Source organism: Nomascus leucogenys, chromosome 18, assembly GCF_006542625.1.
Source record: "Nomascus leucogenys isolate Asia chromosome 18, Asia_NLE_v1, whole genome shotgun sequence".
NCBI classification, from domain to species: domain Eukaryota; kingdom Metazoa; phylum Chordata; class Mammalia; order Primates; family Hylobatidae; genus Nomascus; species Nomascus leucogenys.
Window position 1 is genome coordinate 65845759 of NC_044398.1, and position 12893 is coordinate 65858651.

Genomic DNA, 12893 nt, shown 5'->3' on the forward strand with positions numbered 1-12893 from the left:
CTGGTACAACGAGAACCTATAGCATAGTCATTCACAGGAGTATGATCCACAGGATTTTTGGTAATGCTAGTACAGGATGCATTCAATTCATATTTTTCCTAATGAAAAATGAGTTCTAAATATATACATATATAGGCTGGGTGTGGTGGCTCATGCTTGTGATCCCAACATAAGGACTGATTGAGGCCGGGAGTTCAAGACCAGCTTGGGGAACACAGCAAGTCCCTTTCTCTACAAAAAATAGAAAAAGCAGGAGGCATGCTGACATGTACTTGTAGTCTCAGCCTCCAGGGAGGCTGAGGCAGGAGGACTGCTTGAGCCCAGGAGTTCAAAGTTACAAGGTGCTATGATCATGCTACTGCACTCCAGCATGGGCAACAGAGGGAGACCATGCCTCAAAAACAAACAAACGTGTGTGTGTTTATACACATAAAACAAGTATTTATCACTCCTTATTTTTTGCTAGGTATCCATCTCTCCCACTGGAGGGTGGAGCTGTGTTTGAGTAAAGTGTCTGGCAAACAGAAGGAACATAATGAATGTTTGCTGACAAAAGAATAGAAGAAGGAAGGAAGGAAGGAAGGCAGAGGAGGAAAAGAGGGAGGGAGGGTGGGAAGAAAGATGGCAGGGAGGTGGGGAAGAAGAGAGGGAAGGAGGCAGGCAGACAGACAACTAGGGAATAACTTGCAGAAGTTACGATGGCATGTAATATAAATTTAAAATGAAAAGGCAGCACAATAAATTATATATACTATGTGATCTCATCTAAAAACATCATAGAAAAGGTGGCTAGGAGTAAATACAGTAAATATACCAAAAGGTTTTTTGGTTTGTTTTACAGATGAGGTCTCATGATGTTGCCCAGGCTGGAGTGCAGTGGCTATTCACAGGCATGATCATAGTGCACTGTGGCCTCAAACTCCTCAGCTCAAGGAATCCTCTTGCCTTAGCCTCTTGAGTAGCTGAGTCTACCAAGGTAATTTAAACAAAATTTTAAGAAAATGAGTTTTTAATTTTGTATATACCATTTTTATCCTAAGTTATAGGAATGCCATATTTTCGGAATAACTTTGTTCTCGTTAGAAATGTAGCACATTGTCTACATTTAAGATAATCAAGAAGTTATTGAAGAAAATGAAATCACCTATCAGAAATAACCACTGTTAACATTTCAGTGCATTTCCTAGACACATATATGTGCACACATGTATGAAATTAGTTTCATTTGCTTTCGAACTTCTCATAAAGTAGAATAATACAATATATATTTTTCTGTCTGGCTTCTTTTGCCAACATTATCTTTGTGACATTCACCCATATTCTGTATGTAGCTATAGTCTGTTCATGTTCATAGCTGTATAACATTCCATTATATCTTATTTCTGGGTTCTCTATCCTGTTCCATTGGTCTGTGTGTCTGTTCTTGTACCAGTACCATGCTGTTTTGGTTACTGTACTCCTGTAATATAATTTGAAGTTGGATAGCATGATGCCTCCAGCTTTGTTTTTTTTTTTTTTTTGCTTAAGATTGCCTTGGCTATTTGGGCTCTTTTTTGGCTCCATATGTATTTTTAAAAGTTTTTTCTAGTTCTGTGAAGAATGTCAATGGTAGTTTAATGGAAATAGCACTGAATCTATAAATTGCTTAGGGCAGTATGGCCATTTTAATGATATTGATTCTTCCTATCTATGAGCATATGAATGCTTTTCCATTTTTTTGTGTCATCTCTGATTTCTTTGAGCAGTGGTTTGTAGCTCTCCTTGTAGAGATCTTTCACTTCCCTAATTAGCTGTATTCCTAGTATTTTATTTTTTATTATTTATTTATTTATTTTGAGACAGAGTCTCACTGTCGCCCAGGCTGAAGTGCAGTGGCGTGATCTCAGCTCACTGCAACCTCTGCCTCAGGTTCAAGCGATTCTCCTGCCTCAGCCTCCCGAGTAGCTGGGACTACAGGCATGTGCCACCATGTCCGGCTAATTTTTTGTATTTTTAGTAGAGACGGTGTTTCACTGTGTTAGCCAGGATGGTCTCAATCTCCTGACCTCATGATCCACCCGCCTTGGACTCCCAAAGTGCTGGGATTACAGGTGTGAGCCACTGCACCCGGCTGGTATTTTACTGTTCTGTAGCAATTGTGAATGGGAGTTCATTTGAGATTTGGCTCTTGGCTTGACTGTTGTTGGTATACAGGAATGCTAGCAATTTTTGCACATTGATTTTGTATCCTGAGACTTCGCTGAAGTTGCCTATCAGCTTAAGAAGCTTTTGGGCTGAGATGATACGGTTTTTTAGATACAGGATCACGTCATCTGCAAACAGGGATAGTTTGACTTCCTCTCTTCCTATTTGAATGACCTTTATTTCTTTCTCTTGCCTGATTGCTCTGGCCAGAACTTCCAATACTATGTTGAATAGGAGTAGTGAGGGAGGGCATCCTTGTCTTTGTACCATGTTTTAATCCCACCAGCAATGTATGAATTAGGGCATGATCTCTTTTTTTTTGTGAGACAGAGTCTCGCTCTGTTGCCCAGGCTGGAGTGCAGTGGCCCGATCCCAGCTCACTGCAAGCTCTGCCTCCTGGGTTCACACCATTCTCCTGCCTCAGCCTCCCGGGTAGCTGGGACTGCAGGTGCCTGCCACCATGCCCGGCTCATTTTTTTGTATTTTTAGTAGAGATGGGGTTTCACTGTGTTAGCCAGGATGCTCTCGATCTCCTGACCTCGTGATCTGCCCGCCTCGGCCTCCCAAAGTGCTGGGATTACAGGCATGAGCCACCGCGCCTGGCCCTAGGGCATGACCTCTTTAAGCAATTATTTTTAATACCCCATTTACTAGCCTTAATAAAATAGAAAATATATAACTACCTAGAGACATAATTTTTAAAAAATAAAAATAACTCTCACTATAATATAAAAGAGAAACAAATGAAAATAACATAATGAATTGTATTTTAACATGTAAATTCCCAGGCATAGCTACACTCAAAGACATAATAAAGAAGGCCAATGCTTGCCTCTATTTGAAATTAATAAGACAATTTAAGAGAAGTAAAACTAGAAGCCATTCTGTATATGAAGTGTAGGTAAATAAAAAAGCAGAAGTTTTGAGAGACGTAAGTAAAAACTAGTGTTATTTTAAAAAGCTAGTGTTAGAATAAGTATCAGGTCAGATCTGTATACACTAAACAAAGATAAAAATAACCTTAGTTGAAGTAGTGATAATATACCAAGATAAACTATAAACTACTGAAGTAGAAAAAATAAGGAAGCATGATGTTCTAGCAAATGAACCAGGGCTTTTTATAAGTATAGCGCCAAAACAATTCCCAATATTATTTTACAGAAAACATATCTCCTAACTTAAAATAAAGCATAGAAAAGTTATGTAATAGACTTTGGGGACAATTTCAGAATGAGACTAAAAAAAATCAGGCAAGCCAAAGATGCATAATCTCAATGTGTAATTTTTACACCAATTCCTTATCACTGGCCTATAGTCAGCCACTGAGCTATAACAAGACCCTTGCATTTCATGTGCCTCCATCAATTCAGTAATATTTGGTTTTAAGTCTGCTTGTTAAAAGACGTTTCAAGTCTCTTGTTATATACTTGCAATTGGTTTTACTGCTTTTATAGTATAATTATATTATTGCACCAAAACCCTTTTGACTAAATATATACTTGGATATGTTACAATATTGAGCAGACAGAGAACAATGCTAGCCCAACCCTTCATATTATTTCCTCCAAAAAACCCACACTTTTGATGTGGCCCTAAAGAGTACCAGTCGAACCCAACGAGGCTCCCTCTTTCTTCAGGCTTCTCTAATATAGTCCCCAACATACAGCAGTTCAACTTATGATTTTTTGACTTTATGATGGTTTTATCTGGGTATTAAATGCATTTTCAACTTAGGATATTTTTGGCTTATAATGGGTTTATCAGGAACACCCCAAAATAAGTGGAGGAGCATCATAATAATAATAAGAGAGGGAGAAAAAGCAAAACTAGCTTCCAGGCAAGTAAACAAACAGTAAAATCAATTAGAACAGATTGATCTAGGAAAGAAAGAAGCCACTCAGGCAAGCAGTTATGGATACAAAAGGGCAACTAAGCAAACAAAACTATCTGAAAAGAGAGGAAGAAAGAAAAATATATAAGGACAATGAATTTGAAAGAATAAAAGGATTCTAATGGGCCTAGAAATAAGATCCCAGTCTAACAAAGTTTGTATTTAGATTTTTTTTGTTTTTGTAGAAATTTGCTAAGTTTTGCATATATCTCGCTATGTTGCCCAGGCTGGTCTCAAACTCCTGGCCTCAAGCAATCCACCTCCCTCAGCCTCCCAAAGTGCTGGGATTACAGGTGTAAGCCACTGTGCCTTGCCTGTATTTAGATTTAAGGCATCTCTGACTCTAAGGCCAGGATTTGCTAAATACTCTTCAAGTGTTTAGCAAAAAGACAGTTCCTTTGAGGAAAAGTAACAGTGGAAAGTTGGAGAGAAGAGAGGGAGGCCCAACTGTGAGAGAATGGAAGGGAAAGAGGATGGAGAAGTGTATAAAAGTAATACAACTAGCAAGTTGGCCATCAGCACTAGCCACTGATGAATGACCAAGGTCCTAGTCCATCTGTTTAACACTGATGTCAAGTTCCTCAAAATATAATTTATGCAACTCTGGAAACCACCACTCCTGGGAAAACTACTTTTCTGTCTTTTGTTGAACATCTGTATAATCCCAGCTATGAAACCACCAAGCCTCAATTACTTCCAATCACTGTCACTGGGCCAGGATCTACCTACCGTTACCTATTAATAGATAAACTCTTCACTTTGCCTTAGTCAATATCCTTTTACTAGATGTACTAGATTCCCCAAAGGAACTTTTTGTTAAGTGCTAAGAGGACAATCTGAGATGTGGAGTTACAGATGTCTTAAATCTAAATATAAACTTGTTAGACTGGGATCTTATTTCCAATCCCATCAGAATCCTTTCATTCTCTCAAATTCTTTGTCCTTATATATTTTTCCTTCTTCCTCTCTCCTAAGACCTCAAGTACCAGAAAGAGTCAATTTAGGCTGCTCTATAGTGACAGTATTAGTGACAGGTGAAACAGAAAGACCAATTTACAGATGTGCACACTAGAGGACATTCTAAAAAAGAGTGCCACAGCATACCTAGTTTGTTTGAAGGGCAGTAGGAATGCTGCCTGTACCCCACTGGCTTATCAGAGCACCTGAAATGTTCTCAGTTAGAAAAATCTTGAAACTTTTGGTTAGGACTTCATATTTCCCGGATTCTCCATGTTAAAATGCAAATAGCCATGGAAATGTAATAGACTAGGTCTCTGACATATCCAATTGTTTTCCATTATAATACCAAGCTGACAACAGAGCCCTGGAGGGAATAGGACACTTAAGTATGTGAATAAGGGGCAGAAGAAAAATATGGTTTACAAAGAATTGCCTAAGGGGTTAAGTCTGAGTGAATTCCTGCCCTGGGTAATACTGGGCATACAGAGAAGGATATGAAATCCCTAGGCCCTGGGGAAAATGGAAGAAGAGGAAACAGAGATAGAGAAAGACTGAAAAACAAGAGAAGCTCAAAAACAAATTAACTATTTCACAATCTGTTTGTAGGCTAGCTGGATAGTCAACTTCCCCAGGGCATAGTCCGAGAATAGCAGCAATCCTGAATATGCAGCAACATCAAGCAATACTGAAAATCAGGTTCTATCTTTGGCTACCAGAAAGTCTGGGAAAAACAGGAAAATAACCTCTTAGACTGGTACTTGCTAATGGAATGTAGCACATATATCAAGATAGGAGACTTCTAAACCTTTCTGTCCCTCCACTCACACTCCTTATTCCACTCCAAATCAGGGGGAAACCTGGTGGGGGAGGGGAGGTATGCAGAATAAAAAGTAGGCCTGCATAGTTTGAAAAAGCCCCCCAAATGATTTGACATATATTATTCCCCTATAACAACAAGCTCCTTCCTCCACATAAGTTTAGTTAGACCCCAGTTCCACTAAAAGGATAAGCGAACCATCATACTTTCAGTCCAAAGCAGTTATTAAAATTATGTGATTTTTATTGCCACCTAGTGGAAGAGATAGAAAACTACAAGCTAAACTGAGGATAAGTAATCTAAATATATACTTGACATACTTTCAGTCCAAAGCAGTTATTAAAATTATGTGATTTTTATTGCCACCTAGTGGAAGAGATAGAAAACTACAAGCTAAACTGAGGATAAGTAATCTAAATATATACTTGACATACTCTGACAGCCAAAGACAGTTTCTCAAAGTATGGTAATATGTAAGACGATTGTAAGCAGCACGAGAATAAATGCTATTTAAACTAGTTGGTATTTAATGAAGTGCATATTAGAAAAAAAGCATAAACAACACTTCAAATCCATCGTTTTACAAATCTGGGTTGAGGCTAAATTAACCCTAATTTTAAAAAGTAAATAGATTTTTGAAGAAACATTCACTTATATTATACAGGTACTACTGAAGATATTGCCAAAGTCATAAGGTAACTCTAAAATGACTACAGTTTTGGAAATAGTTGTCCTACTCTGGTTCTTCAAATGGAAGATAATTTTCCCTCAGTGTAGATGAGTTTTATTTATATATGTAATGTGAAGTAATCCATATTTTAACAGAAATAACAATGTTTGAAGGTACTCACATTTTTTTCTCATTAAATAGTTTGTTTTCCTAAACAAATTATTCCACAAGCAAATTAGCATTTAGTACTGCTAAGTCTCTATATTTGCCTTTCTTAAAACATGCTTACCTAGGTAGTTATGCCATGATTGCAAATAGCTGATTCCCTCTCATTTCAACAAGTTTCATTATAGAAAATATATTCCCATTTAATCCACCCAGTTAAACAAATTTACAGAGAACTGTTTGAACTCCTGCCAACTTACTGTAATGGAATGCACTTTAATGACTTATGTTCTGCTGTCACAGTAGTCAATTATTTATCATAGAATTTAGAAGTTTCAAGAAAACCCTGAGCATTCAAGTCAGCATTCATTAGTGCTTATATTTACTGACACTGGAATATATAAGTAAGAATCGAAAGTCTTATTTCATTATCTTTTCTGATGGCCACTATAAATGACAATGATAAATTTCTCATGTGATAAATTTCACATTTCCACCTGTAGTTGTAAGAAAGACTAAAAACTTAAGTATGTGCCAATGAAAAGAGGATTATCAAGATTAGCTTAAACCAACCATCTTTCATCTCTTGGATGAAGACACATTGTGACTCAAAAAAATAAGGATTCTGTTGACATTAAGGAATAGGTAAGGTTGCTGATTAACTGCTGGGTGTCTACCTAACAGTATCTGCCATACCATCCTGCCTAAAGCACTCAGTTTCCCTCTGAGGGGGCAACCATCTTACAGTTTCCTATTTACTACCCAAAACTTCATTTATACATATTATATTTATTTATTTTTACCCAAATGGTGGCATACTATACACACTGCTCTGTACTTCAATTTTTCACTTAACAAAATAAGTTGAAGACTTGTTCCATTTTGATATGTAATAAAGCCACCTCCTTTTTAATAGAGGAAAAAATATTCCATTGTATAAATGTGCCACAACTTATTTATCCAGTCCTGTAAGAAAAGAAATTTTGATTGCTTTTAATCTTTACTATTATAAAAAATACTGCATTACACAACCTTGTACACATATAATTTTTGACAATGTGAATTAATGCTTAGAAGTGAAATTACTGATCCATGTAAACTTTGGAATAGGCTGCTGGCATTTTAGGGGGGAAATCACATTAAATTTATGGATTAAAATTTGAAGACTATGACATCTTCAGAGTCTTCCCAATGAGAGCAGAATATGCCTCATTTAATTCTATTACATCATATTTTACTGATTCTAATGTAGATATTTAAACACTTCTAAGTAAGGATGAATCTCATAATCTAGAACACCTTTTCATCACTGCCAGAGCCAGGCGTGGTGACTCACACCTGTAATCCCAACACTTCGGGAGGCCAAGGTGGGAGGGTTGCTTGAGCCCAGGAGTTCAAGACCAGCCCGGCCAATAAAGTGAGATGCCATTTCTGCAAAAAATAAATTTGAAAAATTAGCCAGGTGCAGTGGTGTGCACCTGTAGTCCCAGCTACTTGGGAGGCTAAGATGGACAAATTGCTTGAGCCTGGGAGTTCAAGACTGGCCCCGGTAACACAGCAAGACCCCTTCTCTACAAAATAAAATTTTAAAAAAATTAGCTGGTCACAGTGGCATGCACCTGTAGTCCCAGCTACTCAGGAGTCTGAAGTGGGAGGACTGCTTGAGCCCAGGAGATCAAGGCTGCAGCAAGCCATGATTGCACCACCACACTCCAGTGCAGGCTACAGAGTGAGACCCTGTCTCAAAAAAAAAAAAAAAAAAAAAAAAAAAATCACTGTCAGCAAGTGACAATACGATTGTAGTTATTCCTGATGGCATGACAGGTAACTGCCATCCCTGGTCATGTCAGACAAACCATTTAAGGACCATTTGAGGAAGATAGATGGGTCATGTTCTTGTTAGAAAACCTTTTGTGACATCTTCTGGTAAGATCAGGAAAGTGCAAGCATCAAAACTTAAGTGTCGGTGACCTGGAAGAAAATCTTTTCAGGAAATGTTACAGCACCAGGGTTCTTAATGGCACTAAGGACAATTCTGTGTGTGTGTATGTGGGGAAAACACCTATTTTGATGACTCTACATCAAAAAATAATTCAGAATAATCATATTCTAAATGTGAGGTGTCCGTAATACCTTAATCAATATACTTTGTTTCTATTTTCAATTTTATAATTGCACAAGAAATATAGGATAAAACATCACATAAGTCCAAGAGTTCTCCCTTTCCCCTTTTCCCTCTTTCCTTTCCTTCCCTTTCCCTTTCCCTTTCCCTTTCCCTTTCCTTTCCTTTCCTTTCCTTTCCTGACAGAGTCTTGCTCTGTCACCAGGCTGGAGTGCAGTGGTACGATCTTGGCTTACTGCAACCTCTGCCTCCCAGGTTCAAGTGATTATCATGCCTCAGTCTCCCAAATAGCCAGAATTACAGGTGTGCGCCACCACGCCCAGCTAATTTTTGTACTTTTAGTAGAGATGGGGTTTTGCCATGTTGGCCAGGCTAGTCTGGAACTCTTGGCCTCAAATGATCCACTCACCTCAGCCTCCCAAAGTGTTGGGATTACAGGCATGAGCCACCGTGCATGGCCCAAGAGTTCTTTCAGTAAATACAAAACAAAAACTCTAAGTCCTAAGAGGTTATTGTATCAGTGGTATGGGCAGCAGTTTTTCTTAGTGTTAAATTTGTTTTAAATATGCAATTTATAATCAGTAGCATCTCAGATTTTATGAAATACTCTAAATCTTATTTTATGTCAGAAGCATTTTAGTTTCTCTCATATAGATTTTACACATTCATGTTAAGACCATTTCTATGTATTTTATTTTTTCTTACATTTTCTCATTGGAAGTCTATTTTTGCCTGTTTTGTAAGCAGCTACTTTATTGAATTCTCTGTTTATAATTTTTTCGTGGATTCTTTTGGGTTTTACAGGTATGCAATGAAATAAAATTTAAACACAAATTATTTTAAACTATCTGCTGAAATTTTACCTCAATGAAGATAAAGATTTTCTATTACTTTTACTCTTCTACCTCGAGCACTTAGCATATTACCTTGCGCAAAGTGGGTAATCAATACATATTTGTTAAGTGAATTATATTAATGTACCTTACTTTGTAAAGTTACCCCAACCCCTCCCCCAACAGAGATGTTGAGTTTAGTGGAAAAAAAAAAATCAACTATAAACCAGTAAATAGTATTCCTATTTACTTCTCTCCACATGTATACACACAAATCCTATAAGAAATTGGATATTTTATAATCAAATCTATACATGTTTGGTTATAATTAGATGTATTTTAATCATTAAAGACCCTAATTATGAAATAAGTGTTTTATTTTAAATGCTTACCTTTTGGATCTTAGATCTGATGGCTCAAACTGGATATTCATAGGTCCAGGATCTCTTTCATGATCTACCTTAGCGGTGCCAAGATGCCTAGAATCACTATTCATATTTGCCATTTTTCTCACACTCTAAGCACTGAAGAAGTTAGTCCTACACAAAAAAGATAAATAATTTAGTTTAATTTTAAAATATTTTATTATCCATCACTAATAAATATTCATGAATAACACATTGGAAAAATACTGGAATTTGCTGAAGATATCTTAATGCGGTACATGCCTGAAATACTTATCAGAAACTTGCTAACCTTAAATGGAGTTATTTCTTGTTTTTCAGCTTACTAAAAAATAAGTAGGGCAATTCATTTTCAGTAATAAAACAGATTAGGCTATTCGGACTCATTTTTCCTGCGGAAAAAAACTAAAAATACTGAATAAAATATTTTTAAAATCTTTGAAAAGCATCAAAAATAGTAAGGAAAATCAGGCCATTTGTAGGTGAAATTAAAGAACCAAGAGAGGAAAATGACTAAAGGAAACTGCTGCTGCCTGGAAGGTATTTGCTGTACCGGAAGAATTCCAGCTGAGGTTTTCAAAGCCTTGTGTAGTATTCGGGAAACAGAAGTCAACGCTCAGTGTCCATCCAAAGTAAGGAATTATTATAATAAGAAATCATCCCCTTTCCCCACTTCCCCACCACAATACAGCTGGAACTATAAAGACCTTTCCCATCAGAGTAAGGTTTAACGAGAAGCAAAATGGCTTATTCCCTCACAAGGGAACTACAAAGAAGTCTTCTTAAAATGGACCAGAGGCTATAGTGTCTCACACCTGTAATCACAGCATTTTGAAAGGCTGAGGCAGATCACTTGAGGCTGGGAGTTTGAGATTAGCCTGGGCAAAATGGCACAACCTCATCTCCACTAAAAAACAAACAAAACTAGCCGGGCCACAAACAAAACACGTGGCACATGCCTGTAGTCTCAGCTACTTTGGAGGCTGAGGCTGAAGCGGGAGGATTGCTTAAACCCAGGATTTGGAGGCTACAGTGAGCTATGATTGTGCCACTGCACTCCAGCCACCTGGATGATGGAGTGAGACCCTGTCTCAAAACAAACAAACAAAAAACAACAAAAAAACAAACTGGCCAGGCGTGGTGGTTCACGCCTGTAATCCCAACACTTTGGGAAGCCGAGGTGTGTGGATCACTTGACGTCAGGAGTTTAAAACCAACCTGGCCAACATGGTGAAACCCCATCTCTACTAAAAATATAGAAAAATAGCCAGGCATGGTGGCACGCTCCTGTAATCCCAGTTGCTTGGCAGGCTGAGGCAGGAGAATAGCTTGAACCCAGGAGGTGGAGGTTGCAGTGAGCCAAGATCGTGCCACTGCACTCCAGCCTGGGTGACAGAGCTAGACTCCATCTCAAAAAAATAAATAAAAAAAAACACCCAAAACTACTGACCACATCATGTGTGTGTATGAGCTTTTTTGTTACCATAAACTGATAATTTATTACCATACACTGCACCTCATGAGAATTTGCAAGGAACACTTAAAGCTATGAATGTAATTTAAGATTAACCTGCTTGGTAGCACTTCTAGGTAACCAATAGAAGCAAATGTAAATCTTTCCTGTGAAGATACACCTTCATCGTAGGCCTCAAAGAAGTCCTGCTAACAATCATTTAAAGACAACAAACAGTGAGTCAAAAATAACCTAGCATATGAGGAAATAAAGTACTATGAGTGAGAACAAGAAACAAAAGCAGAAACAGACCCACAAGAACTTCAACTATAAAAATCAACAGAATAAAAATATAAAATAATGTTTCCTATGTTTAAATAAATAACAGAAAAAGTAGACATTTTCAAAAAGTGACTTAGAGTGTTTAAATAAGGACCAGAGTGAATTTTTAGGAAAAAAAAAATTCAAGAGCCCAAATTCAACACTCAATGAATGAGTTTAAAAGTCAAAGAGAAAATTAATGACGTAGAAGATAAGTCAGAAGAAACTACCTAGAATATTGGCAGAGAGAGAAAAATAAAGGCAGAAAATGTGGAAGGTGTTTAAGAAACATGGAGGATAGAATGAGAAGGTCTGAAAAGCATGTAATTGGAGAATCAGAAAGAAAGAAGACAGAAGTAATATCTGTAGAGATAATGGCTGACCACTAAAGATACCTATCTACAGACTTATGAAATTTAATGAATGTAAGAGAATAAACATTATAGGGTCTGAAAAAAATAATTAAGGCTGGACACAGTGGCTCACATCTGTAATCCCAACACTTTGGGGGGTCGAGGTGGGCAGATCACTTGAGGTCAGGAATTTGAGACCTGCCTGGCTAACATGGTGAAACCCCGTCTCTACTAAAAATATAAAAATTAGCCAGGTGGGGTTGTGGGTGCCTGTAATTCCAGCTTCTTGGAAGGCTGTGGTGGGAAAATCACTTGAACCAGGGAGGCAGAGGTTGCAGTGAGCCAAGACTGCACCACTGCACTCCAGCCTGGTCGTCACAGAGTGAGACCCCATCTTAAAAAAATAAAACAAAACAAAAACAAAAACAAAAAAAAAAGAAAAGAAAAAAAGAATTAAAATCCCAGACCAGCCGGGCGCGGTGGCTCACGCTTGTAATCCCAGCACTTTGGGAGGCCGAGGCGGGCGGATCACGAGGTCAGGAGATCGAGACCACGGTGAAACCCCGTCTCTACTAAAAATACAAAAAATTAGCCGGGCGTGGTGGCGGGCGCCTGTAGTCCCAGCTACTCGGAGAGGCTGAGGCAGGAGAATGGCGTGAACCCAGAAGGTGGAGCTTGCAGTGAGCCGAGATCGCGCCACGGCACTCCAACCTGGGTGAC

At 38.0% G+C, this 12893-nt stretch overlaps 1 protein-coding gene across 2 annotated transcripts in view; it reads right to left on the reverse strand.

Annotated features, from left to right (window-relative positions):
* The window catches only part of SLC38A9 (solute carrier family 38 member 9), an 83234-nt gene that overhangs the window by 58003 nt on the left and 12338 nt on the right, over nt 1–12893 (reverse strand). For both annotated transcript variants that reach the window (XM_012497102.2, XM_030798315.1), the window contains one exon: nt 10035–10181. In XM_012497102.2, the coding sequence (XP_012352556.1) occupies nt 10035–10147 (113 nt within the window). In that variant the 5' untranslated portion in view covers nt 10148–10181. The remainder of the gene's footprint in view (nt 1–10034; nt 10182–12893) is intronic.